The 27,712-nt window shown below is 37.7% G+C and overlaps 1 protein-coding gene across 5 annotated transcripts in view; it reads left to right on the top strand.

The window, feature by feature from the left end:
• The first annotated feature begins 923 nt into the window (after positions 1 to 923).
• GALNTL6 (polypeptide N-acetylgalactosaminyltransferase like 6) overlaps positions 924 to 27,712 on the top strand; it is a 927,557-nt gene continuing 900,768 nt past the window's right edge. For 2 of the 5 annotated variants that reach the window (XM_034401352.2, XM_034401357.2), the window contains exons 1-2: positions 2,881 to 3,220; positions 3,685 to 3,996. In XM_034401352.2, coding sequence (XP_034257243.1) covers positions 3,859 to 3,996 — 138 coding nt within the window. In that variant the 5' untranslated portion in view covers positions 2,881 to 3,220; positions 3,685 to 3,858. The other 3 variants (XM_034401355.2, XM_034401356.3, XM_034401354.3) reach the window with 3 other exon arrangements.

Here is a 27,712-nt window from a genome sequence, read left to right as displayed (position 1 = left end):
TGCAATTTTTGATAGTTTGATCATCACTATTAAAAATTGAAAATAATGTTTTATTCATCTTAAGGTCAGTTTTCAATTATTATATCAGAATTTCCATATACTCTTGGGAATATGGAAGTAGTTCATCATTGCCTTCTTCCCATAAATTCTCAGAAGTTCCAACCTAGCCCACAACTCTTTTATTTCTTGATAGACTCCTATCCAAATAGTAACAGATGTGAGTTTTCTGCTGTAACCAAGGTGAGCTAGGTAGTGCTACTTGTTGAGAACACATCTGGAAAATTCACTAGTATTAAGAATTCAAAAGCACACATGCAGGTTTTTAGTGAGAATAACATAAACATTTGATGAATAGGATAATGCTTCTAGAAACATAAGATAATTTCTGGTATGACAATGAACATTTAGGATTAGGAGTGACATGATAGCAACTGCCACAAAGAAGAGGGGCTGCTATAAAGAAGAGTGGGTCAACCTATTCTCCCAAACACCTGGAGACAGGACAGGAAGCAATGGATAGAAACTAATAGAGGAGAGAGCCAACCTAGAAATAAGGAGAAATTTCCTGACAGAACAATTAACCGGTAAAATAGCTTTGCTTCAGAAGTTGTGGGTGCTCCATCACTAGAGATTTTCAAGAAAAGATTGGACAGCCATTTGTCTGAAATGGTATGGAGTCTCCTACTTGAATAGGGGGTTGGATTGGAAGAACCTTCCAAATCTATAATTTTATTATCTTCAGATCCCATATATCAATATTAACCTTGACTATTATGCCATAACTCATGTCATGTTCATTTGATTTCTAAAAAGAAAGTATTTCTAATACTTTCTTCCATAACTTCCCAGTCTTGGAATGTGGTGTTCTGTTCCACTGTGGGTAACATGCAGTAGCCTTCACTGAAAGCTCCATGATGTTTTGTTTTTTTTTAAATTTGATTTATATGCCGCCCTTCTCCGGAGACTCAGGGTGGCTTACAATGCATTAAGCAATAGCCTTCATACTTTTGTATATTTATACAAAGTCAGCTTATTGCCCCCCCAACTGGGTCCTCAATTTACCTACCTTAGAAAGGATGGAAGGCTGAGTCAACCTTGAGCCTGGCGAGATTCGAACCTGCAGTAATTGCAGGCAGCTGGTCTTAATAGCAGGGTGCTTTAGACCACTGTACTACCAAGGCTCCTTTATGTTATAATAATGTTATAGCATTATAGAGATGGTTATGACATACAGTACAGCAATGGCATTTTAACTGGATATTCATATTCATAGCAGTGATGTCTTCCTTACTATATAGTATTGAATACTTTCATGTCACACATAGTTCATTGTTTCTGGTGTTATTTACAAAAAAGTGTGGAGGACCACATGGGGATGAAGTTACTTTGATTCTTCAAGTGTTTATATTTCTGAGGACTATACTGTAAACTACAGCAGCAATAGTTAGAACAAATGTGCTAGGAAGACCAGCAGAGTTTTTCTTTCACTGCTTGGGTACAAGAGTGAATGTGATTTCAAAACATTCTGTAGTTTATCACCCCAATGATTGGTTTCACTTGGTCTGTTTTCTGTTCTACAAAGGTCTTGTGCCAAACACAACTGAAGCTGGAATTGTTATAGACATTTCCAAGCCCTACAAGCAACAACTAATTTTCCCCCCATTTCTCGGAAAGAGCTGCAAACTGCCATCTGGTGTCTGATGTAGCACAATCCACCCACATTATTGCTGAGTAGTACCTTGCAAGGCAGAACTAGTGCCTGCCTTAACTGCATGTGCAAGGCACTTAGCTTTCAGGTGGCTTATCATTCTTTTTCACTGGCAAACTTTCCTATTATTCTGACACTAAGCAGAGGTAGGAGGCTGCCTCGCCGTCTCCTTTTAATGCCTCTTTCCCTCATCAGTTTCTTCTTCTCAGCTCCCACTGACAATATGGAGATAGGACGCCCGACAACCTGACGCACTGGGCACCTGCAGGCACTCAATGGCTGCGGGAACAGCTTAGGGCGTTGTCGCCGCTTGCAAATTCCGTGTTGGATTCCCACCGCTGTTACTGGGAGTGTGAGCGGCTCCGAAAAGACAAGCGACTAAGCAGCCGAGCCTCTCTTTTCCTTCGTTTTTTTCCAAAGCTTCTGCGCCTACTTCTAGAGCGATTTGTCGAAGACGCGCGCTTGCTGCTGCTGCTGCTGCTGCGTGGCTGTTGATCAACTGATCATGAAGGAATCGGGAGAGGAAAGAAAATCCAGGAGCAAATCGCTGCTTCTTCCCGTTCGCTCCTGCTCTGGAGTCTGGAGCTCTGGACTGGGGAATCAGGTGAGGTGGCTAGGGACGCAGATCCTCCAAGAAAATCGCTGCACGACGAGAAAAAGGGCCTGGGACACGGCGACTCTCCCACCTTCAACCTTCCTCTCCCGGCCCGATTTCTAATTAGACATCCCTGTGCACGTGCTAGCCAATAGCCAGTTTTCAAAAGGCAGGATCCCCACGGCGACATATAATAACATCATCTAGAGAGTCACCCAGCCCTTTTTGAAGCGATGTAGAGCTACAACATTGCTGATCTATCTCTACAAGGAGAGCTGGGTGACTCTAGAAGACGACCCACTGCACTAAATGAGGCTGGCAGTAAGCAGATGAACGCAGGGAAAGGAGCGGCGGGCGAATGGATGGACGGACGGTCGAGACAGTGTGTGGGGAGGGGAGGGGAGGGGAGAGGATAGGATCGCACGTGACGATGCTTACGCGAGCGTGTTTTACCTGCCCACTTTTTAATATCTTTGGTTCTGCTGGAAGCAGGGAAGGGTTCTTGAGGCTGATGTGTTGTGAACCCCTCGCCTCTCGGATTGTTTGTTTCTGAAGAATGGTAATGTGGTGGCGGTAGATGTAGTGTGAATTTTATGTTGTTATTTGGATGCTCTATCCACCCCTACTCCCCCCCCCCTTGAAGCGGCAGCTCTCTGTAAAAGTAGACCTGCCAAGCCATAAATTAGAAGACTACTAAAAATACCCAGACCAAGACTGACTGATGCGTGTGTATGTGTATGTTGGTGAAAATTACACGTCTTGCCAAGTTTAGCGCCTCGGAGCTTTTTTCTCTTGCTAAAGAGATTGCCGATGTTCTGGGGAAGCAGTAGGATGAACAAGAGGAATAAAGCTGAATGTGTGCATGGGAGTGAGAGAGTTTGAAGACCTTTTTCAAATTGGAGACTACAAGGTCCCAGGTAAGGCTATATCTACCATGAGACCTGAGGTGTACTTCCATAAAGGGAAGAAGCTTGGACTCTCTGGTCCAAGCGCCCCTTCTCACTTTTGGGTGAAGGAACGAGCAGGATATCATTCATCTGACATAGGAAACCTTGCCAGGTGCTCCTTGTTTATTCCCACCGTCCCCAAATTCTGCTGCTGTTCTCTGAAGAATTGGTCACATTGCCCTCAACTCTTTCCCCAGTTGCCCTCTGTAACTTCTGGTCACCAGCAGCAGTCGGGATTGTTGTACTCCCTAGCAATCATTTGGCTGGTGTGCTCAGCCCATCCTTTTCCTCTGATGGTTTATGTGAATGAAGGAGGGAAAATGGAACTGATCCATGGGTTTTTGGGTCTTCCTTGAATGATGGAGTGGGCTGAAGCTCGGTGATGGTTCCAGAGATTAGCTGATGTAATTCTGTTTTTTGCCTTGGATCCGTAGGTTACCAATTGCTGCCCCCATGAAGTGGAGATTGAACTGATAGTGGAATTGAAGTTTCAGTTCAGGATTTTGGGGTGAATTTGTGTGAGAAAAAAGGGAAGAAAACACTGCAATTACAAAAGGAGAGGAGAATATCAATTTATCTTGCTTATTCTCTGCTCTCTATTTTTTGTCATGAAGAGAAAACAGAAAAGATTTCTGCAAATGACACTGCTATTCCTGGTGACTCTAATATTCCTGCCAAATATTGGACTCTGGTCTCTGTATAGGGAAAAACATTTTATGAAATCTACAGTGCTGGGAGAACAGCAGGTAAGTGAAACAAATGTGATCAAAAGTGGCCGGCAGCAAAGCAAATTGTTTGTGTGTTAAGTGGGGAGTGAAAGCGTCTGTTTAGCTGCTATAAAAAGCTGGGATGGCTCTTAGCAATGATGCATCCTTTAAATTTGAATCTTTTGTTGTGGGAATACTGAATCCACTCTAGGGAGCCTGTGAGGCAGAGGCTTCACTATTGATTATAATGAACTAGAAGAATAATGATGGGATGAGATAGAAAACAAGATTGTAGAACTGCTGCCTAAGTATAATATCTGAATCATGAGCATCAGATCCATTAATTCTGTTTCTCATAAGTCATAACATATTGTTTCAGGTAGAACTCAAAGTTTATAAAGTAAATATATGCATGCTTGGCTGTATTTTTTTGTCTAGAAATCTGTTGAAGCTTGTAGAATGCAGCTTAAAGCTGATATTACAATATAAATATAATTATATAATGTAATTATACATTGATCAATAATATCATAGTTTTTTGAAGTGGTATAATGATCCTTATTAGTTTTTTTTTTAATTGAATAAAACATATTAGGATTCCTTTCTGTCTTCTTGAACTGTTCCAAAGAAATAAGTCAACTTGCAAGTTGGTTGTTCATTTCATTGCAAAAAATCCTCTTCTTTGTAAACTTCAGTGGGATTTGATTTTAAATATATTGCAGCCTAATCTTTCTGTTCAGAATATTCTGTTTTTTCCTGCTAGAAATGAATTTTGTCTCTTTGGTATTCAATTGCTTTATTTCCATTTATAAGGTTTTTCGTCACACACTATTGTTGCTGTGACACTACACAGAAAAGTATGTTTGTAGGCATGCATATAGAAATACACACACATTGTTTATGACTATTCTATTTTCTTGATGTTATAATGTTCTCTTAAGTACATCTAGTATATGATTCTCTTCATTATCTGAGATTAATTTTTGGCATAATTTTCAGTTTATGAAGCATAGCTTTGATGTGTAAACCCAAATAAGAAATGCATTAAAGTAGGTACCTTTTAGAGAGTTATTTTATGCAAAAGTTTAAATTGTTTCTAATAGATAAAAAGGTGTTATTACAATACCAGAACAATATTAACTGCAGAATGTTCTCTTTAGATTTTAAAACAACTTTAAGCACAGAGATGATAAAATATAATTATATTTTATATCAAAACAAGACGCTATCACCATATAAATAGTTATATTAATATATTTAATTTCAAGAATTATTACTCAAGTGTACTATTCTTCCACATATTACATGATCATAGATTATTTTGGTCAATAAGAGGTACAACCTGCATATCAGATTGGTGATTGATAGTATGCTGCCAACATTGACTGAATACATATATCTGCCAGTAATAAATTCAATTTTAAAGTGTTCTAAAACATGGTACTATCTAAAAAGTTTTACTTTTATAAGCAATCAGGTTTTTTACGAGGTGTTTTTTAAGATTACATTCAAGATTTATAAGTATTTTAAAGCAAACATAGGATGTTTACTTGGAAATAACTCTTGCTGAGTAGTGCTAATTTCCTAATAAATATGATAAAATATGTATGTGTGTATATGTGTGAATACAGAAGTCTGGTTCATTACATAAGAATATAAATAAATATAGTGATATAGTAATACAGTAATAACTTTAAAACTGATTTTTAAGTTGTGTTCTTTCTGACAGTTGTTGCCCTTCAGGTGTGCTGGTTTACAACTCCTGTCTTCATTACCCATTAGAGAAAGCTGGACAGAATTTAGAAATATTGGTTTAAGACAGTCTAAGAGTATGAACTACAATTCTGAATGTCTTCTAAATATCATATATTTTTAATTTCTAATCAACTGTCAGCCCAATCCTATGCAGTACGTTCTGCTGCAGCTTATACTAAATATATCTAGAATTGCATTGGAAAGTATAACCCTGACCAGAAGAAATATTTATACCAGAACTCTAAATTAGATTTATCTAAAGTCTAATCATAAGAGAAGCCCTATCACAACCATAAAAATATGTCCCATCAGACTATTCATTACTCTGCTTCCTAAAAAATAAATGTCTGACCAATAAACACAGCATTTTTTAAAAAAGAGTCATGAATGAAAATGAGGGACGTTGTATTGGATACACCAGATACCATCATTTCATTTGACTGGAGTTGTAGTCCGGCCCAGTATAGGGATGACTAGAAGACCTTTCCAACTCTTGTTATTCTGTCTGTTGATGTTTTGAAGTTTCCATGAATAAATTGCAGCAATATACTTGGAGAAATCAGGGTTAATGAGATTTTTAGAATATGCATTATCATGGTTTATTGATTTGATATTAAAGCAAGAAAAAAAAATAAGAATTTAACCTGGCACAAAGTATATGCTCAGAAAACTCTACTTCAGTTGTGCAGATAGATATTTATTGTAGCAAGCAGGAATCAAATAAGATGTAGCAATGCACATTTCTATCTGTAAGATATATATTTTCCGTGACAAATTATTAGTTTCATGTGACCTACTTTGTAGGAGTGCAAGTAATGAGATTTGGCTTCTTAGACCCTAGGTATTTACATAACATAATTTATTTATATTTTAATTTCAGGAAAATGTCTGTCAGATTATGGTGCCAACATTTTCTGAACTGTTGTCATTTTAGTTGAGTGGGATGATAATTATTTAAACATTAAAGTGCACTTAAATAGGCCTATTTTGAATCTCAGCTCTATAAAAAGTTTTTTTTCTCCTAAGACTACATTGCAGAATACAGCTTTGCAATTTTAGTTAAGAGCATGCTATAAGATACTGAATCAAGCACATTGTGGGTTTCTACTGAAATATGTAATCCTACAACCATTTACCTGGTTACTTAATCAGATTTTAATCAGAAGTAAGTCTGATTGAAATCGGTATATTTCAGTATACTGATTTGAGAAAATGTGTATGTGATTGCAGTGTAAAACAGCATGTGAAAGGACTGGTAATATGTTATCTGTTGTCTAAATTATATATGGTTTATAATTAACAAAATTGAAATCAGATAGATTTAGTGGGCATATCAACACTGACACAACTGTTCTAGAGATCAAACCTGATATATACTGTATTATAACTAATATTAATATTCAGACATTGTAACTTCTCTGGATTTCTGACATGCTGACTAAAATTTTAAGAATATTTTTCATTTCAGTATGCCTTCCAACTTTATCACAGAACAAAATGTACATATGAACGCCGCAATCCTCTACTTGGTTGCTTAAAAGTAGGACATATTGAACACTGTAGATCTTCTAAACAGGCATATGTATGCAACAAAGAAGATTTAGGCTGAAATGTGAACAGATAACTTCTGCAGGGCTCTCCTTTGAATGGTTGCAGAATGTCAATATTTTTATTTATGTATTATATATTGAAATTATTCATTGGATGAAATGCATGTGTGAACTGATACTGGATTATGTAAACCAGATAATGTTAAAATCACAGAGAGATTGATTCTTAAATTAATCAGAAACAGCAAAATGGCCAGGGTAGAGTGGAGGGGGTGAATCAGACAATTAACATGTAGAAAGGTTATTCAAGGAGGGTAATGGGACTGGCTGGTAACTGAACAAATTCTTTTGATTTCTTTCCATCCTTCTGAAAATGTCACAACCTGCCCCAAAATTGCTTTGGAAGCATTTGAAGAATTAACACTTTGTAATAGTATGATGTAATTGTATAGATTTAAGTGATGCATTAAAAATAAAAGTGATCATATCCTAGTGACATGTACCCAGCATTTGTGAAATAAATTGGAAACAATTTCAGAGTTTCATTTGTTTTGTAATCATCTCTGCATCTTATCTCTAAAGGCAGACTCTTTACTAAAAGATTGGAAAATAGCTGTTATAACTTTCTTTCAGCCTTGCTCAATGTTTTCCTGACTCAACAGTCAGGGGAGAGTCAGGAAATCATAGGGCCATTAGTGTGACATCTGTGTTGAATGATTTAGTGAAAAGTTAGAAAATAGTGGAAACCATGTTAGAGCCATATCAGCCTGGCTTCTGCAAAGGGAAGCCTTGCCACACTAACATTTGAAGTTCTTGGAAACGTCAACAGACATGAAGATGGGATGCAATGGAAGTAATTTACAAGTACCGTGTTTCCCCGAAAATAAGACCCTGTCTTATATTTTTTTGAACCCTGAAATAAGTGCTTGGCCTTATTGCCATTCACTCAAAAGCCCGATTGGGCTTATTATCAGGGGATGTCTTATTTTGGGAAAAACAGGGTAGTAAAAAAACTATAGAAAGAAGGAAACGTTGGCATACACAAAACATTGATGCTGGACTAATAGCTCAGGAAATTATATAGTATGATGGGAGATAGATAAGTTTGCATGTGACCACAAATATTCAGAACACTCAGTCAAAAAAACAATACCATTCAACTTAACTAAAGGATGTTTCAGGACTTGAACAGGAGATAATATTTAGATGGGAACTAAATTGATTTCTGCTAACAATGCGAAAATTAGAAGATAGTTATACTGTTGTCATGCAGTTCTCAAAGAAAAAGACATTAAAATGCATAAATTGGATCAAATAAGCATTAAAATGGGCTGGCAGTAATTTTTGTATCAAAATAATAACATAATATACCAAGGGAAACAGTAGCAAAAATTAATACAAAACTTGTTTATGAAAATTTGTATGAAAATGAAAACAAAGATCAATGCTGGTTTTCCATACTGGGTTTTTTGTGATTGAATATATTTGAAACAGAGGATCAGTTTAAATAAAATTTGAAGTGTTACACTATCCACAACAAAAATTAGTAGCAGTTGGTACAGAATACAGTAGTATAGGCAGGGTGTGTTATTGTCCCACAATCCCATTGCCATGATTACTTGTTGGCTTCTAGGAGATAGTTATCACCTTTAAAGTCCTTTTGGGCATGGTGTACTCCTGAGTTACAATGGATCCCACAAGATACAATGATATCTTGTGGGATCCAAGATGTGCTCCCAGAGATTTATATGGCTACTTTCCTCATGACATTCTGTAAATTAATTAAAACCTGGTTATTCTCCCAGCCCTTAAAACAGAGCAGTTGTGGAACTCCTTTTAGTTTAATTTAGTTTAGTGTGGTCTACTTTAAAATGGGTTGTTAGTTCTGCTGGTCTCTTTTTACGTATGTATTGTAATTTCTTTTGTTTGTAAGCTGCCTGGAGTCATTGAGCATTTGGGCAGCCACGGATTTGAATGAAATAAATAAAATAAAGAAACATAAAATTTGTTCTTATGAGATAGAATTGGGAATAATCATTATATATTCTTTAGGGGAAAAGGCTGGTAGCTAAAGTTTTTTGGGAATTTTTAATATAGTCCAGTAGCACAGTAGATTTGATATAAACTTATGTTTCTGCTGCATGTGAAAACTGTAAATAGATCAACATGTGGTAGGGAAGGAAAATACAAAGAAAACAACAACAACAACCAAACTTATCCAGGCAGGTTTTCAGGACAAGCATTTGAATCTTTATATTTAAAAATACTGAAGTAACAGAAGAAATAATGAAGCATATTGGTAAATACATGTCTCCTTGCTAACACTCATATTATCCAATGAAATTAATCTGAAGTAGATCCAAGGAAATAAAATATTGTTTATATAATTACAGAATTTTCTGGCAAAGGAAAATGATGATGGCTTAAATACCTTCATTTAAACTATTTTGTAGATGCAAGATTATCAATGTTTATTACCTGAACCTAAGTAAATAGAAATCTTGGGTCCAGAGATAATATGTAGCCAAACCTCACATAGTTGACAAATAGAAAAAGCAAGAGATACACAGATTTCAGAAATCAATTTTTAATACTGCTCAGGGTAAAAAAAAATAATAATCTTGAAAATAAAGAAGTAAATTCCCAGGCAGATTTATAGCAAGCCCTTAAGATGGAGCCTTTGAAACATTTCCTTTTGACAACCCACATCTCTTTTCAAACAATCTGAACCTGCTTTTCACAAGTCTTCAAACAATACAAACAAAACAAACTGAAAATACTTTTTGAGTATCATTACTCAGTTGGAAGAGAGCAAAATCTGGGTGAATACAGCTATGTCCATATGAGTGAGTGGGTTCCTGTAAGTGTTGGTTAGCCATGATGGAAAACATGTTATCCAATCCAATTGGGCTGCCTTTATGTGAATTATGCCTTAACCAGAAAAATGACATTTGAAGATATTAGACAAACCTTTCTAATTGCACATCATGGCAATTGCACATCATGGCAATTGAACTCTATTAGAAATATAATGGTTCTATAATGGAAATATAAAGATGCTTTTGCAAAAGGCAATTGGACTTTTTGGTTTTGCTTGAAGACATTTCGCTTCTCATCCAAGAAGCGAAATGGTTTGGGAAAAGTGAGTGAGATGATCTAACTTCAGAGATGTACTGGAGGTCACTTGCACTGGCTTGTGAGAAAATTTTCTGAATTTTTGGGAACCGTTAACAACAGAGGTGCACAAAGTCTCAACACCTTGTACACAAGTCAGCTGTTCCACAGCTCACCCTGCAGCACAGTGGCATCAATAGATTTGGATGAGCTGGTTCTTAAACATCTAGCACAGGGGTGTTAAACTGGCTGCCCATTGGTCGGATGCGTCACACACAGGCTACACCCATCCCAGTTCCATGAGGGGAAAAAATGTGATATTTCACATGATATCACATGATACGATTGAGTTTGACACCTGTGATCTAGCAGGACACCTCTTCCTGCTCTCACATATATAAGTTAGAAGATCTTATCTTATGCTCTCTTGTTTATGTTGCTTAAAGCAAGGGATTTGCTTTAAAGCAAGGGATACTATTTGGGATGATAAGCAACAATTGTTCTCCTATTATAAGATCTGGGATAGTTTTCTGCCTCCATATTCAATGTACTAGCTTTAGGAGTCCTGAATAAATTTCTGTACAGTATAACAACGCCTTTAATGGGAGTAGGTGTGAGATGCAACTGTTTTCTTGTGTGTTAGTTTAAGACCCAATGAATGTTGAAGAAGTAGTTCTTCTTACTGTAGACTATATATGCCTATGTGTGTATGTGTATGTAAACACATATATATACTTTGCTTTTGAAGGTACATGCCTAAACTGTGATGAAAAACAAGCTAGTAAATGTACTGTCCTTAAACTGGACCAATTTAACATGCATTAAGTGTTAAACCTTTACCTATTCATTTTGACAGAATTTTTGTAATTAAATGTACTGAGTGAAAAGTTCAGAGGCAAGTAATCTCAAAGAAAAGAATCTGTAACATATAACTGTATTTTTAAAATAACACAACAGTAATCTGATAAAAAAAAATTTGTCAGTAAAATTACAATATTAGTAGAAAAGATCAAATTTTGGACTGATCAATTTTTTCTCCTTTCTCTGTAACTACTAATTTTTGTTAGACTCTAAAATATCAAACTAAGACTGTGTTATTACTTTTATTTCATAACATTATCAATTTAATATATACACTTGAATATTTTTATATGTTTTACCATTAGTTTTCCTTTATTTTGTCTTTATATTGAAACCTTCATATATCGATCTTAAATACCCTAGTAAATCTTTGCCTAGCGTATTCCCTAGACATTGACAAAATATTGGGTGATTTTTCATAATAGTGTTATTTTTTTATGTTTTAGCAAGAACTCTTTTTTCCCTTGTTTTTTCCCTTTCCTTTTGGTTAACCTGGCAGTCATTCTTAATAATAGCTGGGTAACCTTGAAAATATTCTTCCAGTGCATTTTAATGAGTTTTTATTATATTTATTCCATCAAGCTCTTCAGTAGCATACAAAAGATATTTAAAATGTTACAATAGAATGTAATTTCAGCTAGCCTACTTTTGTGTGCTAACTATTCCAAAATATGCTTGTGATTGAAGGAGGCTGTATAAAAAAACTCAACCAGTTTTCTATAGAGTTGGATTTGCAAGATATGGGACAGAGGATTCACAATGTCATGAACAAAACTGAGTAGTATCTTTTTGTGCATGTGTGTGATTAAATACACTCACTGCTTATGAGAGATGCACCTGAAAAATGAACCTTGGTTGTAATATGTGTATATGTGCAAAAGAACAATTAAAGGGAAAGCTACATGGAATATTTAAATTATTTTAGGGGATTTACATTAAGAGCTATATGCATTAGGAAAAACCGGGTTTAAAAATTCCTTATATTAGAAACAATGTAAATTAAAACATACATTTTAAAATGATTGTTTAGCGAATTATTTGTAATAAAAAAGGACCAATGATAATTTTTTCTAAGGAGAATTTTTTTTTTCTTCAGATAGTTTAATTTCTATCAGAACCATATTAGAGAAACTGAACACAACATTTCTGATTTGGATAATCCCAGTACCTGTGAAAAGGGATTCTTTTCTTATCTGAAAATGTTTGATCCAACATACTTTTTCTGCTAAATGGATATAAAATGAAGAAAAGCTTTGCTGACTTCTGTCTACTTTTCCCTACCATCATAAAATTGATTCTTCAGGGTTGAATATTTTCCATAAAATTGCAGAAACAATATTTGAGGCTTCTTAGGAAAAGGAAATGAAGGAAAATGGACTTAACCTATCCAATGGCTTTCCATCAATGAAATAAAAATTCCAATCAAGTAGATTTCAAGTTCTTAATACCCATTAATGGCTGGAGTGGTGACAAAGATGTTGGGTCCAAGTCGCTAGCATATTGGAAGAAAAAAGTTGAACCGTACCTCCCTTGCCCAGTTGGATAAAAATCTTTATATCCATAAAGTATAAAGAAGGCCCAAGACTGCAACTAATATGGATAAAAATATTTTGCCACACAAGTTGCTGTCTCAATGAAAAAGTTACTTTAAAATATTCCACCCTATGCAGATGTTAAGTATATATATCTCCTTTGGATTTCACATTTCTTCTTGGAATCAATTCACATGTAAGTCTTCCACCTTTCAGATATCCTGTTTGTTTTTCCACAATTCAAGTATTATAGAAAAAGTGCTAGTATTTATTATCCCTTCCCCTGTATTGCTAGATGCTTGTTTAAAATACTTCTTTAGAAAAAAGAGACCAGTGTTATCTTCTGAATGCTTAAATTAGAATGAGGGAATAAAAAGGGAACTCATCAAATTTGCAGATGAATACCAAGCTAGCAGGAATAGCCGTATCCTGGAAGACAGGATCAAGATCCAGATGGATCTTGACAGACTTGAATACTGAGCGCTGTTTAACAAATTGAAATTAAATGTAGAGAAAATTAGGTCCTACACTTATGCAAGAAAAACCAAATGTACAGGTACAGATTAAGTGAAATTTGGCTCAATAGCAATAATTGCGAAAGGGATTTTGGAATCCTAGTAGACAGTTATTTAAATATGAGCCACAGTGTCCTACAGCCACCAAAAAAACCCCAATGAAGTCCTAGGCTGCATTAACAGAAGGATAGAATCAAGATCACATGAAGTGTTAGTACTATTTTATAAGGTCTTGGTGAGACCACACTTAGAATATTGCATCCAGTTTTAGTCACCTTATTATAAAAAAAGATAAAGAGACTCTGGAAAGAGTGCGGACAAAACCAGTAAAGATGATTTGAGGGAAACTAAAACATATGAAGAATGGTTGCAGGAATTGAATATGTCTAGTCTAGTGAAAAGAAGGATTAGGTGTGACATGATAGCAGTGTTTTAATATTTGAAGGGCTGCCACAAAGAAGAAAGAAGGGATCGATCTATTCTCTGAAGTACCAGAAGGCAAATCAGGAAGCAATGGTTGGAAACTAACCAAGAAGGGGCAGCCTAGAACTAAGGAGAAATTTCCTGACAGAACAATAAATCAGTGGAATAGCTTGTCTTCAGAAATTGTGAATGCTCTATCACTGGAAGCTTTTAAAGAGAGATTGGACAGCTATTTTAGTCTGAAATGATATAGGCTCTCCTGCTTGAGCAGCGGATTGGACTAGAAGACTTCCAAGGTCCCTTCCAACTGTTAGTCTGTGTCCTTTTATAAAAACATTGCTGATGAAAGTTTTGTATTCTGCTCCATGGTCATGTTCTCATCCAGGTAAAACTACTGCTTTCATTATTACTGATGACATCATCAGATATGCGGAAGCTTGTTAGAAATATGGTTAGGAGATAAAGTTAAAAGCTTTGCCATATTTCTTTGGGAATTTGGTAGGAGATTTGTAGTGCACTTGCAGTATATTGGATTTAGGAAGCTTGATTTATATCGTCAGTTGAGATACACAATTTATATGTGGTCTGTAGAGATTCTCAGTCATCCAGGTCATGGTTGTCTCAAAAGTGTTTTTTCAAAAGGCAACTGGACTATATTTTTTCCCTTAAGGAAGAACTTTTTGCTTCTCATCCAAGAAGCTTCAGAATTATCTTGCGGTGAGTCTAAAAATCTATAAAGTGCAAAATTTTGAAATACATTATGTATCTGTGTGATTTTACCACAGAGTAAGCAGCTTTAGCACATTTGTGCTTTATTTCACAAGAGCACAAATTATTGTTTATATTCATTAGCAAGAATTTTCTGTTGTACTCAGTTTTGCTGGAGAGAGACCCCTGTGTCTAATCTAATATTTATAATTTGCAGGAATATATTTGCGGGGATAAAAATATACTGTTTAACTTTGGTCCTATTCGCAGTCCCTTATATATGGAAAAACTATAATTTTATGTCTAAATTAGCTGTTATATTGTCTGAGCATATACAACTTGTTATTTTGATTTTATGTAAATTTCTATAGTTTTGTGCTTTTAAAAGCACAGCACGGGGATTTTTCTACTATAGAATAAGCCACTCCTTCAAGTATCAGAATAAGAATCTTGCTATAGATTAATAAATGCAACTATATAGCTATGTGTATTGAAAAATCATCTTCCTGATAAGTTTAATTAAATAAGCATGGTCTAAGGCTTTTTCCCCAAACTGGCATCCTTCAGATGTTTTTAGTATTACACCTTCCAGAATTCCTAATTGGAAAGGCCTGGAAAGAATATTCCAAATATGATTAATATTGCTCTTCAACTGGAATTTGAATAGTTTTCATTTCATCTTATTAATATTCTTTCCATTAATCATATGGTTTGCAGAAGTGGAATGCAATAATATCTCAAAGTATGTAAAAAGCAAGTTTATATTTGGTTCTTTTATCTCTCATCTCCCAGTATGAACAAAGGTTGTGATAGACATATAATGTCAGCTCGCCACAACAACTGGTATCTACTTGTACCCACATTCCTTATCTTTAGGGAAAATACTTTCCTGACATCTTGGGATGAAGGTAGTAGGAAAAGTGACTCTACTCTGTACATGTACTGATATATGCAGGTAATATACACTGATAAAAATTTCCATATAAGGGATGTCAGTTTCAGTGAAGGGTTCTTATATGTGAATGAAGTTTAAATATACAATGTAAACTCATCACTTGGTTGAATCATCATGAGATCATTAAAAGTTTTAACAAGAAACACCCTTGGTGCACTTAAGGGATTTGGTGCCATTCTATCCCAATCAGCACATGTAGTCAGTAGCATATATTGTTAGTGAGCATATATTGTTAGTGAGAGCAGATCACTATTTAAGAACATAAAAAGCCGACAATCCTGATTTCATTTTTGCAGCCAAACTGGCCCCTCCTTCCAACCCCCTCCTCTTCCGCTCTCCAACCCCAATGTCCCATTGGCCATCATGCAAATCCATCTCTACCTCCCGGCACGTTCTTTTCACAGGAATGTAGCCCCCACCCTCGTCTCCCAGGAAACACTATCTGTACATACAAAACTAGGTAAAAGTTCATCTTGTTATGTCAGCGCTGGAAGAGAGCCTAATTTGGAACGCTGACATCCGGCCCCTCTCCCTTCACTTCTGCGACATCACCTATCCCATAGGGAAAACACAACAAGATTAGTCTCATGGGTTCAGTCAAGTGTGTGGTGTACATTCCTCCCACTAGGGACCCATCAACTTGCTCGAAGCGAATTGGTTGTTTGAGCTGTTTAGCTCGGATTCCCAATTTTAGAACTGTGGGTAGGTTGATTAGGCACCGTGTGCTACCCGAGTCTATTAGGGCTTGGAAAGTCTCTTGGGCCCCTGTTTTGGGGGCTGTTAGGCGTATGGGGAAAAGAAAAGGATGGACGGGTCCACTCACCATCGGGTCATCCTCGCCTTCGTCTTCCGTGTCATAGGGTTCGGGGGACTGATCTCCCTCCACTGGGATTCCTCTGGTTTCGGTCAGATGAGCAAAAAACTCAGGGATTTGGGGAGCTTCCCGCGGTAGTGTGGGTGACGCGCTTGGGCCCTCGTTCCGGTCGTGCTTTGGGCGGTGGAGCTGGTCCCGGTCTAGGCGTTCCACATCTTGCTGCTATGTGGCCGCTTCCTCCACATCTGTAGCATTTCAGTGGGCTCCGTGGGGCAGTTGGTCTGTAGGAGGGCTGTGATGTTGGGGTTTCTCGTCTGTTGAGTGGCCCCTGGTCTGGTCGGCCTCTCTCCTTTTCCTCTGGTGGTTTTGACGTGTCACTCGCCCGCAGCCCTCTGTCGACTTTTATCGCTACCCGGAACCATTCAGCGAGTCGGTTTGGGATGTCACGATAGGCAGTCACTTGGGAAATTCTTTTATCTAGGCTTGTTCTAAAAAAATACACCAGCAATCGCTCTGGTAGGGGAGGCAGTGTCCCAATGACTCTCCTGAATTCACGGATATGCTCTCTGATAGGCTTCCCCCTCTGCATTAGGTTTCTGAGCTCGTCTTCCACATAGGGGTCCTCCTCCTCCTCCTCATAACGGGCTCTCAATAGTTGCAAGAACCCATCCGCATTTTGTAGCTGGGGGGCCCTGTATTTGTAGAGTGATGCTGACCACCTCTTTGCTTCTCCCTCCAGCCCTTCCGAGATAGCATTCACTAGGGCTCTGGGGAAAGGGTAGAGGTGTCCGAACCGCTCTATGTATATCTCAGCTGAATCGAGGAATTGGGCGAGGTTGTCTGGGTCACCATCGAACTTCCCTCTGAACTGGGGTGGTTCCTCCCTCTCTGCCCTCTCCTCTCTGTGCTGAGCTCTGGAGGGCCAGCCTTGGTGTTGGTAGTCCTCTGCCTCGTCTCTCATCCTGGGGTGGGGAGGTGCTGCCTTGTCTTCCGCTCTCCAACCCCAATGTCCCATTGGCCATCATGCAAATCCATCTCTACCTCCCGGCACGTTCTTTTCACAGGAATGTAGCCCCCACCCTCGTCTTCCAGGAAACACTATCTGTACATACAAAACTAGGTAAAAGTTCATCTTGTTATGTCAGCGCTGGAAGAGAGCCTAATTTGGAACGCTGACATCGAGCGGCGTGGTGGCCTAGCGGTGAAGCTAATCGCCTCCCGTTCGGAAGGTTGAGAGTTCAATCCTAGGTAGCGGCAGATGTTTCTCTTACCCTGGGCGCAAAGACAAAAAATGTCTGCTGCGAACACCACGTGGTGTCAGGAAGGGCATCCGGCCAGTAAATGCTCAGCTCCATCAAGTCGCCCCTAGTTAAGGGAAGAGTTTTTGGAAAACAGCATTCAACTGCCCCCTGGGTAGTTTCCAGTTTAAAGTAATGCCTTTTGGATTGCAAGGAGCCCCGGCAGTATTCATGCAGTTAATAAACGAAGTCTTACATGAACACCTTTACAAAGGGGTCCTCGTCTACCTGGATGATATTCTTATCTACACGGAGACCATAGACAAACACATACCCCTCGTCCGCCAAGTACTGAAAAAACTGCTACGGGCAAACCTATATGTCAAACTGCCAAAATGCGATTTCCACCAATCACGGCTAGACTACCTGGGCTACCGAGTATCAAATGAGGGGATAGAGATGGACCCAGCCAAGGTCCAATCAGTTCTACAATGGCAGCCCCCTCGCACCCGCAGACAACTGCAAAGTTTTCTAGGCTTTGCGAATTTCTACAGACAATTCATCCCCTCGTTCGCGAAGATTGCCAAACCTTTGACGGACCTCCTAAAGACAGGAAGCCCAGCGATGAAACCTCGCCCGGGACAACCCCTACAGTGGGACCTGACCTGCCAACAGGCATTTGAGATGCTAAAAGGACTGTTCGCGAAAGAACCTGTCTTAAAACACCCGGATCCGGAACAGCCTTTTGTCATCTCAAATGCCTGTTGGCAGGTCAGGTCCCACTGTTTATAGAATTATACTCTCTTTGCATGGTCATTTAAATTGAAACAAGTGTGACTTGCTAGTTCAGAATCACTCATGCAATTTACATCGCAATTTACTCTTAGAAAAAATTAATTTGAACAAGGAAGCAGAATATTTCCTCAGATCTTGAGGGAGTGACTGTCTTGAGGGAGTGACTGTTTGAGAGAAAGAAGTATTTAAATATAACAAAATTAACCGAGAAATTAATCAGGCCAGTTACATGATTGAATTTTAATGATGATACATTGTATAGCAAAAAATGAAGGTTTCTAATGCAAGTGCATACATGTATTCATATGTGTACATTAATGTGTTGCTGAATGAAAGTCTTTTTATTGAAGGCTATAGACTAAATGTATGATTATTCACACTATTGCTTTTTCCATATATAAAATAGCTATAATTTAAAGACATGAGAAAGATTGGTGTAGCTTTTCTTTTTAATCAAATTTCTTCTATGCACTCAGGGAATCTTAACTGCAAAGCCTCTGAACTTCTTTTTATTTAAAAGACACATGTTTTAATTAAATACTTTCTCAACATGGGATTTTATTTCTTTGAAAATGTGGCTGTGAAAACCATGATCTTGGCTAATTTACAGTATGAACTGAGTTCTTCCTTTGAATGATGCTGATTTTCCATTACATATCCTTCTACCAAATAAATACATATGCTCTAAAATTAATTAATCTGCCTTATTTATCATCTTATGTATTCCTTATTTAATTTTAAGGCTGTTCGTTAAACTCTGCAAAGACTAATATTTTATGATATATAAAAAATTATTATCTAGAATGCCTGGGTGTGTGTCAAAAAAAGATATTCTATTTTCTATGAAAGTCACCTCCAGTTGAGAGAGAAAAATTGTACCTCTCATGAGATCTTGTCTGAATAGCTAGTTTTCACATTTTGCAAGTACTGTGGTATGTATTAGCATAACATCCAATATTTGAATTATGTTAGCATTTCATTATTGTGTTGAAAAATTATATGAAATGCTTTGGAGACTGTTTCTGAAAATGATCAAATATCTGTGGATAAAATATAAATTTTCATTAATTTACAGATATGTAAACCAAGTTAATGTCACTGCTATGGATTGATTTAGTGGGCTTTAGATATTTTAAAAGTATGTCCTTCAATTAATTTTGCTGTGAGTTGTTATTAGAGTAAGTAGAATAACACAATAATAGAATAACAGAGTTGGAAGATGCCAGAGCCCAGTGCTACTATTTTGAGGCAACTCAGGAGCAAAATACAGTAAACAGAGGCTTGTCTTTCATATAGTGGTTTATCTACAAGGAATATATACATACACGTACTAGGCAAAGTCAGGCAATCAATCATCAACTATAGCATGGAAGCACATATGGAGAGAGAGACACCCTCACAGGGCCTCTCTCATATATACAGCCTTTTAAAGTCATATCAGCCCAAAAATCTTGCTGACTCATTCCCTGCCTTATATCATTGTAGCAGCTGGTCAGCTCTTAAAGTATTTCCCTGACAGAAGAGACCTTTGAGGTCTTCTAGTCTGGAAGCAAGGTGTTCCACGATTAATTGTTCTATGTCAGGAAATTTCTCTGCTGGGTTGGTTGTCTCCTTGATTAGTTTCCATCCATTGCTTCTTGTCCTGCCTTCAGGTGCCTTGTGAGCTGCGAACTGGTAGTAAAGGTAAGTAGAACCCATCCCTGCCACCAACTGACTCTGACTGAGTGACTCTGAGTGGTCAACAGCAAATAAAACCATTAAAAAAGAAACATGGGCAACAATATATGTAGTCCCAGATCCATAATACCTAAACTGCCTAATACCTAAATACCTAACAAAAGCCACAACACTTCATGGGAACACATGATGATACATGCAGTTCTTATCACAGTATATCTGCATTATTTAATTTTTTAAAAAATATATTGATGTCTAGTCTATATTGTTAGTTACTCCTGGTGACTATGGTGATTATGTAGTAATATAAATACATTCAAATCTATATAACAAGAAAAACCAGGTATCCAGTCCAACTACTGTACAAACATTTAGCTACGCAATCTCCTAAGTTTCAACTTTACTATCCTAGTACTTGAGACAGCCTTACCAAACAGGAAAAATGGCCAGATAAGCTAATTCAACTTCATTCTGAAGCTATATTAACAGAATCTTGCAAGTTTGAAAGTACAGTTTTCCACTGTTAGCTTTACAGCCTGATAACATAGGTAGGGTCTCTCCTGAAACTCTTGCTCCACTCACTATGCAGCTTTGGGCTATGCAATCTCCTCAAGATCATTTCCAAATATCATTCCATCTATACAGAATAATGTTCTTTTTTAAATATATTTTTCCCTTATCTGTATATTACTTTTAGTACTCAGTGCTTTACAGACTAGACTGATAACTAGTTGGCTTAGTCTTATTTATTTAACATACCACACAATAAAAAGAAATGAAAGGCTCACATAAAAATGCAATGCAAAACAAACTCATTACAAAAATAAAAACACAACAACACTACGAACAGGTGAAAATAAATAAATAAAAGTTGGCAACAATTACTCAGATGAAAAGGTTTTCTGAAAAAGCAGTTTTAGGAAGCCTAAAGAAAACCAGCAAAGAGGGATTATGTGTGAATCACATAAGGCTGGTTTTCTCTAGGCTTCCTAAAACTGCTTTTTCAGAAAACCTTTTCATCTACGTAGGAGTCTAGACTTCATGACTAGGAGACTGATGTTTGGCTAGGAGAGAATTAAACCTTTCATATAATTGTCAGATCTGATAGTACAAAATTCCATTGCACAAAATTTAGCTAAATACATTCTATAACTCTGTCAACACTAGAGATTTGGAGTAACTGAATCCTTTGAGGCATTCTTTTAAAAAATGCATAAAAAAATTTAAACTAAAGGCAGGTGAATAAAAGGAAATTTTTGTTGACAATTTCAATTCTTGGTTTTATATATGCATTTATTTAATCAAATTTGAATTTCCATTACACCGATAATTACGCATTAAGAACTTTCTCTTGCATTATACCTGAGTCATCTTGGTTATGAATGCAACCAGTTGGTTGAAAAACATTAAGGAATAACTAATATTCAGTAAGTAGTTTTGCATATAGACCCTAATTGCTCCCCCTGCCTCTTATTAATTTTATGTATTTAAACAGAGCATTTAAATATATTTCTGTATTTAATCTTACAGCAATAAAGTTAGTAGCAAAAGTTATATCACCACTTGCACATTATTTCTGAAATTAATTTGTCCTGTTTTATTCTTTGGGTACTTAGTTAACTAAAGATAATTATAATATTATGCTTCTTTAAGTATTTAAACTTTTAGATTGCATATTGTAAGGCATAATGCTTGCATAGTGTGCAAGAATGGCAACTAAAAGAATATATTGATATTTTCTAGCAGTATTCTACTGTCATAAAAAGTAAAGGTAAAGGTTTCCCTCGCACATATGTGCTAGTCGTTCCTGATTCTAGGGGGCAGTGCTCATCTCTGTTTCAAAGCCAAAGAGCCAGTACTGTCCGAAGATGTCTCCATGACTAAATGCCAAAGGCACATGGAACGCTATTACCTTCCCACCAAAGGTGGTCCCTATTTTTCTACTTGCATTTTTTACGTGCTTTTGAACTGCTAGGTTGGCAGAAGCGGGGACAAGTAGTGGGAGCTCACACTGTTACGCGGCACTAGGGATTCGAACCGCTGAACTGCTGACCTTTCAATCGACAAGCTCAGCGTCTTAGCCACTGAGCCACCGCGTCCCTATATTCTACTGTCATAGAAAGGACTAAAATATAGATGTCTTTTATATTATGGCTTGTTGCCCAGATGGATTTGGCAATTTTTATCCTCCTATTAAGTCCTTTCCAAGGACCTGGGATAAACAGATTTGATGTTTGATGCTGTTAAATATGTAAGCTGTTCAGAGTCAACCTGTCTTTCACGATTGACTGATGATAATTTTGTCAAAATCAGTGGTTTTCAAATGGTGCTGCAGTTGTTTTGGGATTCCACCCAAGGCATTTATTACTATTGATACCATCTTTGCTTTCTTTTGTCACAGTCATTCTATTTCTATTTACAGGTTTTTGTATTTTGTTACCTTCTCCAATTCTTTCTATTCTATTCGGCTGTCTCCTGGTACTGCCATGTCCACTAACCTAGACTGTTTTCTCTTATTGACAATTATTAAGTCTGGGGTATGTTATGGTTGAATGAGTTCTTGGTTGCATACAAATGGTATTTGTATGCAGCCAAGAAGATTGGATGTAGATCTTCCAATATTATTATTATTAAATTTATTTGCTGCCCATCTCGTGGTTCAAGGTGACTCTGAACAGTTTGCAGTGTAATAAAATATGCAAATATAAAAACAATTATAAATACAAAAACAGATTAAAAGTACCAAAACATTCAAACAAACTAAAAAAAAGGAGAGAGATGGTGGTGCCTTTGGCATTACTGCAGCAACCACCTCCAGTCATTCTCCTTCAGAATCCAAGCCAATCAGTATAACCAAATTTTAAGGCTTTTCCTGAAGATTAAACAAGAGGGGAATCCCTAGTGCTGCGTAATGGGGTGAGCTCCCGTTACTTGTCCCAGCTTCTGCCAACCTAGCAGTTCGAAAGCACGTAAAAGAAAAATGGAAGTAGAAAAATAGGGACTACTTTTGGTGGGGAGGTAACAGTGTTCCATGTGCCTTTGGCATCTAGTCATGCCAGCCACATGACCATGGAAACGTCTTCGGACAGTGCTGGCTCTTCGGCTTTGAAATGGAGATGAGCACTGCCCCCTAGAGTCGGGAATGACTAGCACATATGTGCGAGGGGAACCTTTACCTTTACCTTAAACAAGAGAAGTGAATCTCACCTCCTATGACAAGATATTTCAAAACTAAGATGCCCTGGCAGAAAAGGATCTTCTGGATCCCACCAGTCTAAATTCCTTGGGTGAAGGGTTTTGCAGTATGCCACTTCCATCAGCACAAGTGGATGGGCCAATCCCATTGAGGAAAGATGATTCAACAGATATCCTGGACCCATGTCATGGAGGACTTTAAAGATGATAATATCTTGAATTTAACCTGGCAGTAGATCAGTAATCAGTGAACCATGCTTAACTCTAATTGAGCACAAACGTGAGTGATTTTATCCATCAGATGTTGCACAAACTCTCTGTGCAATGCTTAAGATGATCATCCATGCCCTCTTTTCTGAGTAGGGATCAGGTGACCTTGAACAGGGTCATTGGACGACAGGCTGTGTATGCAGTAAGTACAGTGAAATATTGATATTTCGCTGCTCCTATTGCATTTAAGTAGGTCTTAATCGCAGCTCTGACCTGTATTCGGTCAGATTCATTCTTTGTTTTCCTCAGCAGTACTCTAGCTTTCTCTTGGTCATTTTTAATACTTTCAGCCTCTCCATGAACCACAGGGAGTGTTGAGCCTTGGGGTCAGGAGAAGGGTGCATAGTCATGATCTTGTCCAGGACTTCAGACAAATTACAGATTGCAACCAAAAGCAACACAAGACTGTGCAGCAGTGTTTCCAGGATCTTTCCTATCTTGCTTTGGAACCCAAGTGGGCCCAACTGTTGCTGAAGTGGACCATTCAAGTATGTCCAGCCTCCCTGTAGATTTGGCAGGATCTCAAGTCTACCATATATATACAAAATGAAAGAGAAGCATGAATGGATGTTAGTTTGCAGAATATCAACAAAGGCACCAAAGTGATAATCAAACTGCTTGTGAAATTTTCATATAATAAAATATAACACTTGAACCTGGAAAATCAGCAAATAAAAGAATTCATACTATAATAACAAAATTTCTGCAAAAAACACAACATTATGATAATGATGCTGATGACAATAACTATCACCAGCTCAACCTTGTTACTGTATAAAAGTTCATATGAAAAATGAAATAATCAAAGTTTCATTAATTTGCCCTGGATATAAAATATGTTTGTTCTGTGTGTATAGTAGAATTCATTATTTTCTGTAAAGGTAGTCTAACATTATTTCATAACACTGATATATCAGGAGAAAATTGACCGAATATCTCCTAGCTTAACAGTGATAAAGAAAGTGATTTATTTTTTCATATGGTATCAGTTTATTTTTGGAATACTTGCTTAAGCTCACTTGAGGTTTGTGCTGACTAAGAAGGTTTTCTTTTCACTAAATAATAAAAATTGTCTCTTTTAATATTCTGTTGGAATTTTGTGATGTTCATTTTTAAGCTTTAGTGAAATATTAAGATTAAAAATACATTTCAACTACTTTGACTGTGACAAACAAAGCATAAAATGCCATAAAGTTTTATTTGAGGAGCTTGCTATTATACTGGTAATTTAATTACATTATACAGTAGGGTAGGTTTTGTACACTCTCCAATTTATTTCAGTGGGCTTTGTGTAATATCTACTGTTCCTCACTTTGTGAAAATAAGACTAAAGTATGAAATAAAAATGACACTTTTCATTTCTGAGTGCAGGCAATCTCAGTATGATGGCTATTTTCTTGCATATGTTTCCAAAATATTTTCCTTCATATATTCAGTGTTGTAAGTCCTCGGTCCCTGTTAATATTTGAGCTTCACCCAGAGAACTTTCTAAATTATTGGGCAGGCTTTAATTATTGCAGATAATTTTTAAAAGACTAACATTCACAGAAGTTAATTTTTTGAGTGAGATATTGAAACCTTTGCTTTTTCCAGAAATCATGAGATATTACTTTATAATCTCTTGATCTTGATTTATAACCAAACTAGTGATACTCTACAACAAAACCATGTGAGAAGATGCATGAGGATCATGCTATATCTCCTCATAGTTCAATAGTCAAGAATAGTCATGAAAAGATCATGAATGATATCATCATGTGTATAGTTGAAATTATTGTTTAGAATAGTAATCCATAGACCTAAACTTCTGACTTCTGACTCATTGTTATCAAATGAGTAAAATATGTGAGGTATATGTATTTCCAATGATTTTTTTGAAGCAATAGCAAAATTATATATATATTTCCATTATGATATTAAATATATTGTATATATTTCAGCCAACAATAGCCCTCAGGCAAGCAAGTTTTTTTATTTCATGTTTACATTTAGGCTGTTCAAAGATACCATATCACCTTGAATGTGATATGCATTTCTGGACAATCTCACTATAACTAAGCAGTCCTCTAACTTTGTATGCCAGGAGTGTCGATTTCATTGAGGGCTGCATCAGGGTTGTGTTTGACCTCGGGGGGCCAAATGGGCATGGCTGGGGAGGGCATGGTGAGCTCAACATCAATTGTGTTGGGGGCACCTGTGGTAACCCGGGTGGGGCTGAAGGGATCCATTGTCTCCAGTGGAGGAAGATGAGACCAAGGAGAGCGCCAAACTCTTGGCCTCCAGAGAAGCTTTGCCATTGCTCTCAGGCCACGCAGAGGACCCCTGGATGGTGGTGCAGGCTGTCCAGAGCCCTAGGCAGCAAACGGCAAGCACCCAGCCCGGCTGTTGAGCTCCCAAGACACCTGGACCCCACAGCTCAGCTCGAAGAGGGTGCCTGGCTGCACTTACCTCCTCCTCAAAGCTGCTGCTGCTGTTCTTGCTCTCCTTGGCCAGGTTACTCATGGTGTGTGCAGGAGGGTGAAGTGAGTCAGAGGCAGAGGTGGGTTTCAGCAGGTTCTGACCAGTTCTGGAGAACCAGTAGCAGAAATTTTGAGTAGTTTGGAGAACCAGTAGTAAAAATTCTGACTGGCCCCACGCCCATCTATTCTCTGCCTCCCAAGTCCCAGCTGATTGGGAGGAAATGGGGATTTTGCAGTAACCTTCCCCTGGATTGGCGAGGGAATTTTACAGTATCCTTTCCCTGGAGTGGGGTGGGAATAGAGATTTTACAGTATCCTTCCCCTGCCATGGCCACCAAGCCACGGCCACCAAGCCATGCCACGCCCACCAAACCACACCCACAGAACCGGTAGTAAAAAATTTTGAAACTCACCACTGGTCAGAGGGAAGCCCACTCCCTTTACACACAAGGAGACCCAGCCTTGTACTAAAGCATCTTCAGTGATAGGATAGGAGACCACCTCAAGAGGTCAGGAGGATGGGACAAGGGGATGGTGAAAGGGCAGCAGGGCTGCTGGTGGCCAAGTGCTAAGGCAGGACTTTCCTTCCTTCCTTCTTTCCTTCCTTCCTTCCTTCCTTCCTTCCTTCCTTCCTTCCTTCCTTCCTTCCCTTTTCCCTTCCCTCTTCATTCTCCTTTCTTCTTCCTTCCCCTCTTTCCTTTTTTTCCTTCCTTCCTTTCTTTCCATCTTCCCTTCTTTTTCTTTTTCTTTGTCTTTCCTCTTTCCCTTTCTCCTTTCCTGTCTGTTCTTGGATGCTCAAATGCAAAAGGGAAAACATTTCTCCTTTTCCTTTTTCTTTTTTCTTTTGCTTTTAGTTTGTTTTGCTAGCCCTCTGCCAGCGCAAATGAAGCTTGGGGCTGCTTGTGATCCCTCAGGCCCCATTTTTGGCCTAAATGGCCTCCTGCAGCTTTCTGCCAGTGAAAACAGAGGTTGGGGACACACATGCCCTCCCAAGCTCCATTTTCATTGGCAGAGGCACTCTGGGTCAGCCCTTCAATGTTTCCAGGGCGGCCCCACGGGCCAGTTCTAAACATCCCATGGGCTGGATGTGGCCCACAAGCCTTGAGTTTGACACCGCTGTTGTAAGCTATATATGACCTGTAGTCTGGATTCAATTCACAACTAAATTTAAATTTTAAGGGGAAAAAATGAAGTTAACACAGTACTAGGATTACCATGCAGAAGTGTGTGTGTGTGTGTGTGTGTATGTATGTATCCAGTCATTTTCCTAAGAGTATCTAGTAATATAATGCAATGGATTTTTGTGACATAATTTTGTATTATTGATCGCTGCTGAAGAGAGATCATACAAATTTATTTGCTGATGCTTAAATGATATAGCAATTATCCCATTTTGTTCTGTTTTTATATTGAGCATTGTCTCTAGATATTAAATATTAGTTTTACGATTTTTCTGGAGTTCATGTGTAGACAAATTTAACGAAAACTTAACTGTCCTCTGCAAAGAGCATTTCCTTAAAACAGATAATATCTAGCCTTTGCTCTTCCCCCAGTTCAAGAATAGAAGAAACCCATATCCAATTTTATATATAGAAGTAATCTCATAGAAAAAAACCCTCTCTGTCTCTGTAACAGGAACCGTCTAGTAGTTCAGTTCAGTCAATAAAGTCAACTGCTTTTTCAGAACTTTTGGATTACCTCAGGAAGTTAACTATTACATAATTCTGTTCCATCTCTATGTTAAGATCTTGAACTTGTCTTTAAAAATCTTGATCGCTAACTTATTATAAAGAAATACTGAAGAAATACTATATTTGTGCCAGTATATCAGTAAGCCAATAAGTATTGGCTTCTGGTCAGCAGCCACAATCTGCTATATAAAGATGTACTCAGT

This window comes from Pantherophis guttatus, chromosome 8, assembly GCF_059756535.1.
Source record: "Pantherophis guttatus breed Tessera chromosome 8, ASM5975653v1, whole genome shotgun sequence".
Taxonomy (NCBI): domain Eukaryota; kingdom Metazoa; phylum Chordata; class Lepidosauria; order Squamata; family Colubridae; genus Pantherophis; species Pantherophis guttatus.
Note: the sequence above shows the minus strand (reverse complement) of the source record. Positions and strands in the feature narration are given on the sequence as shown.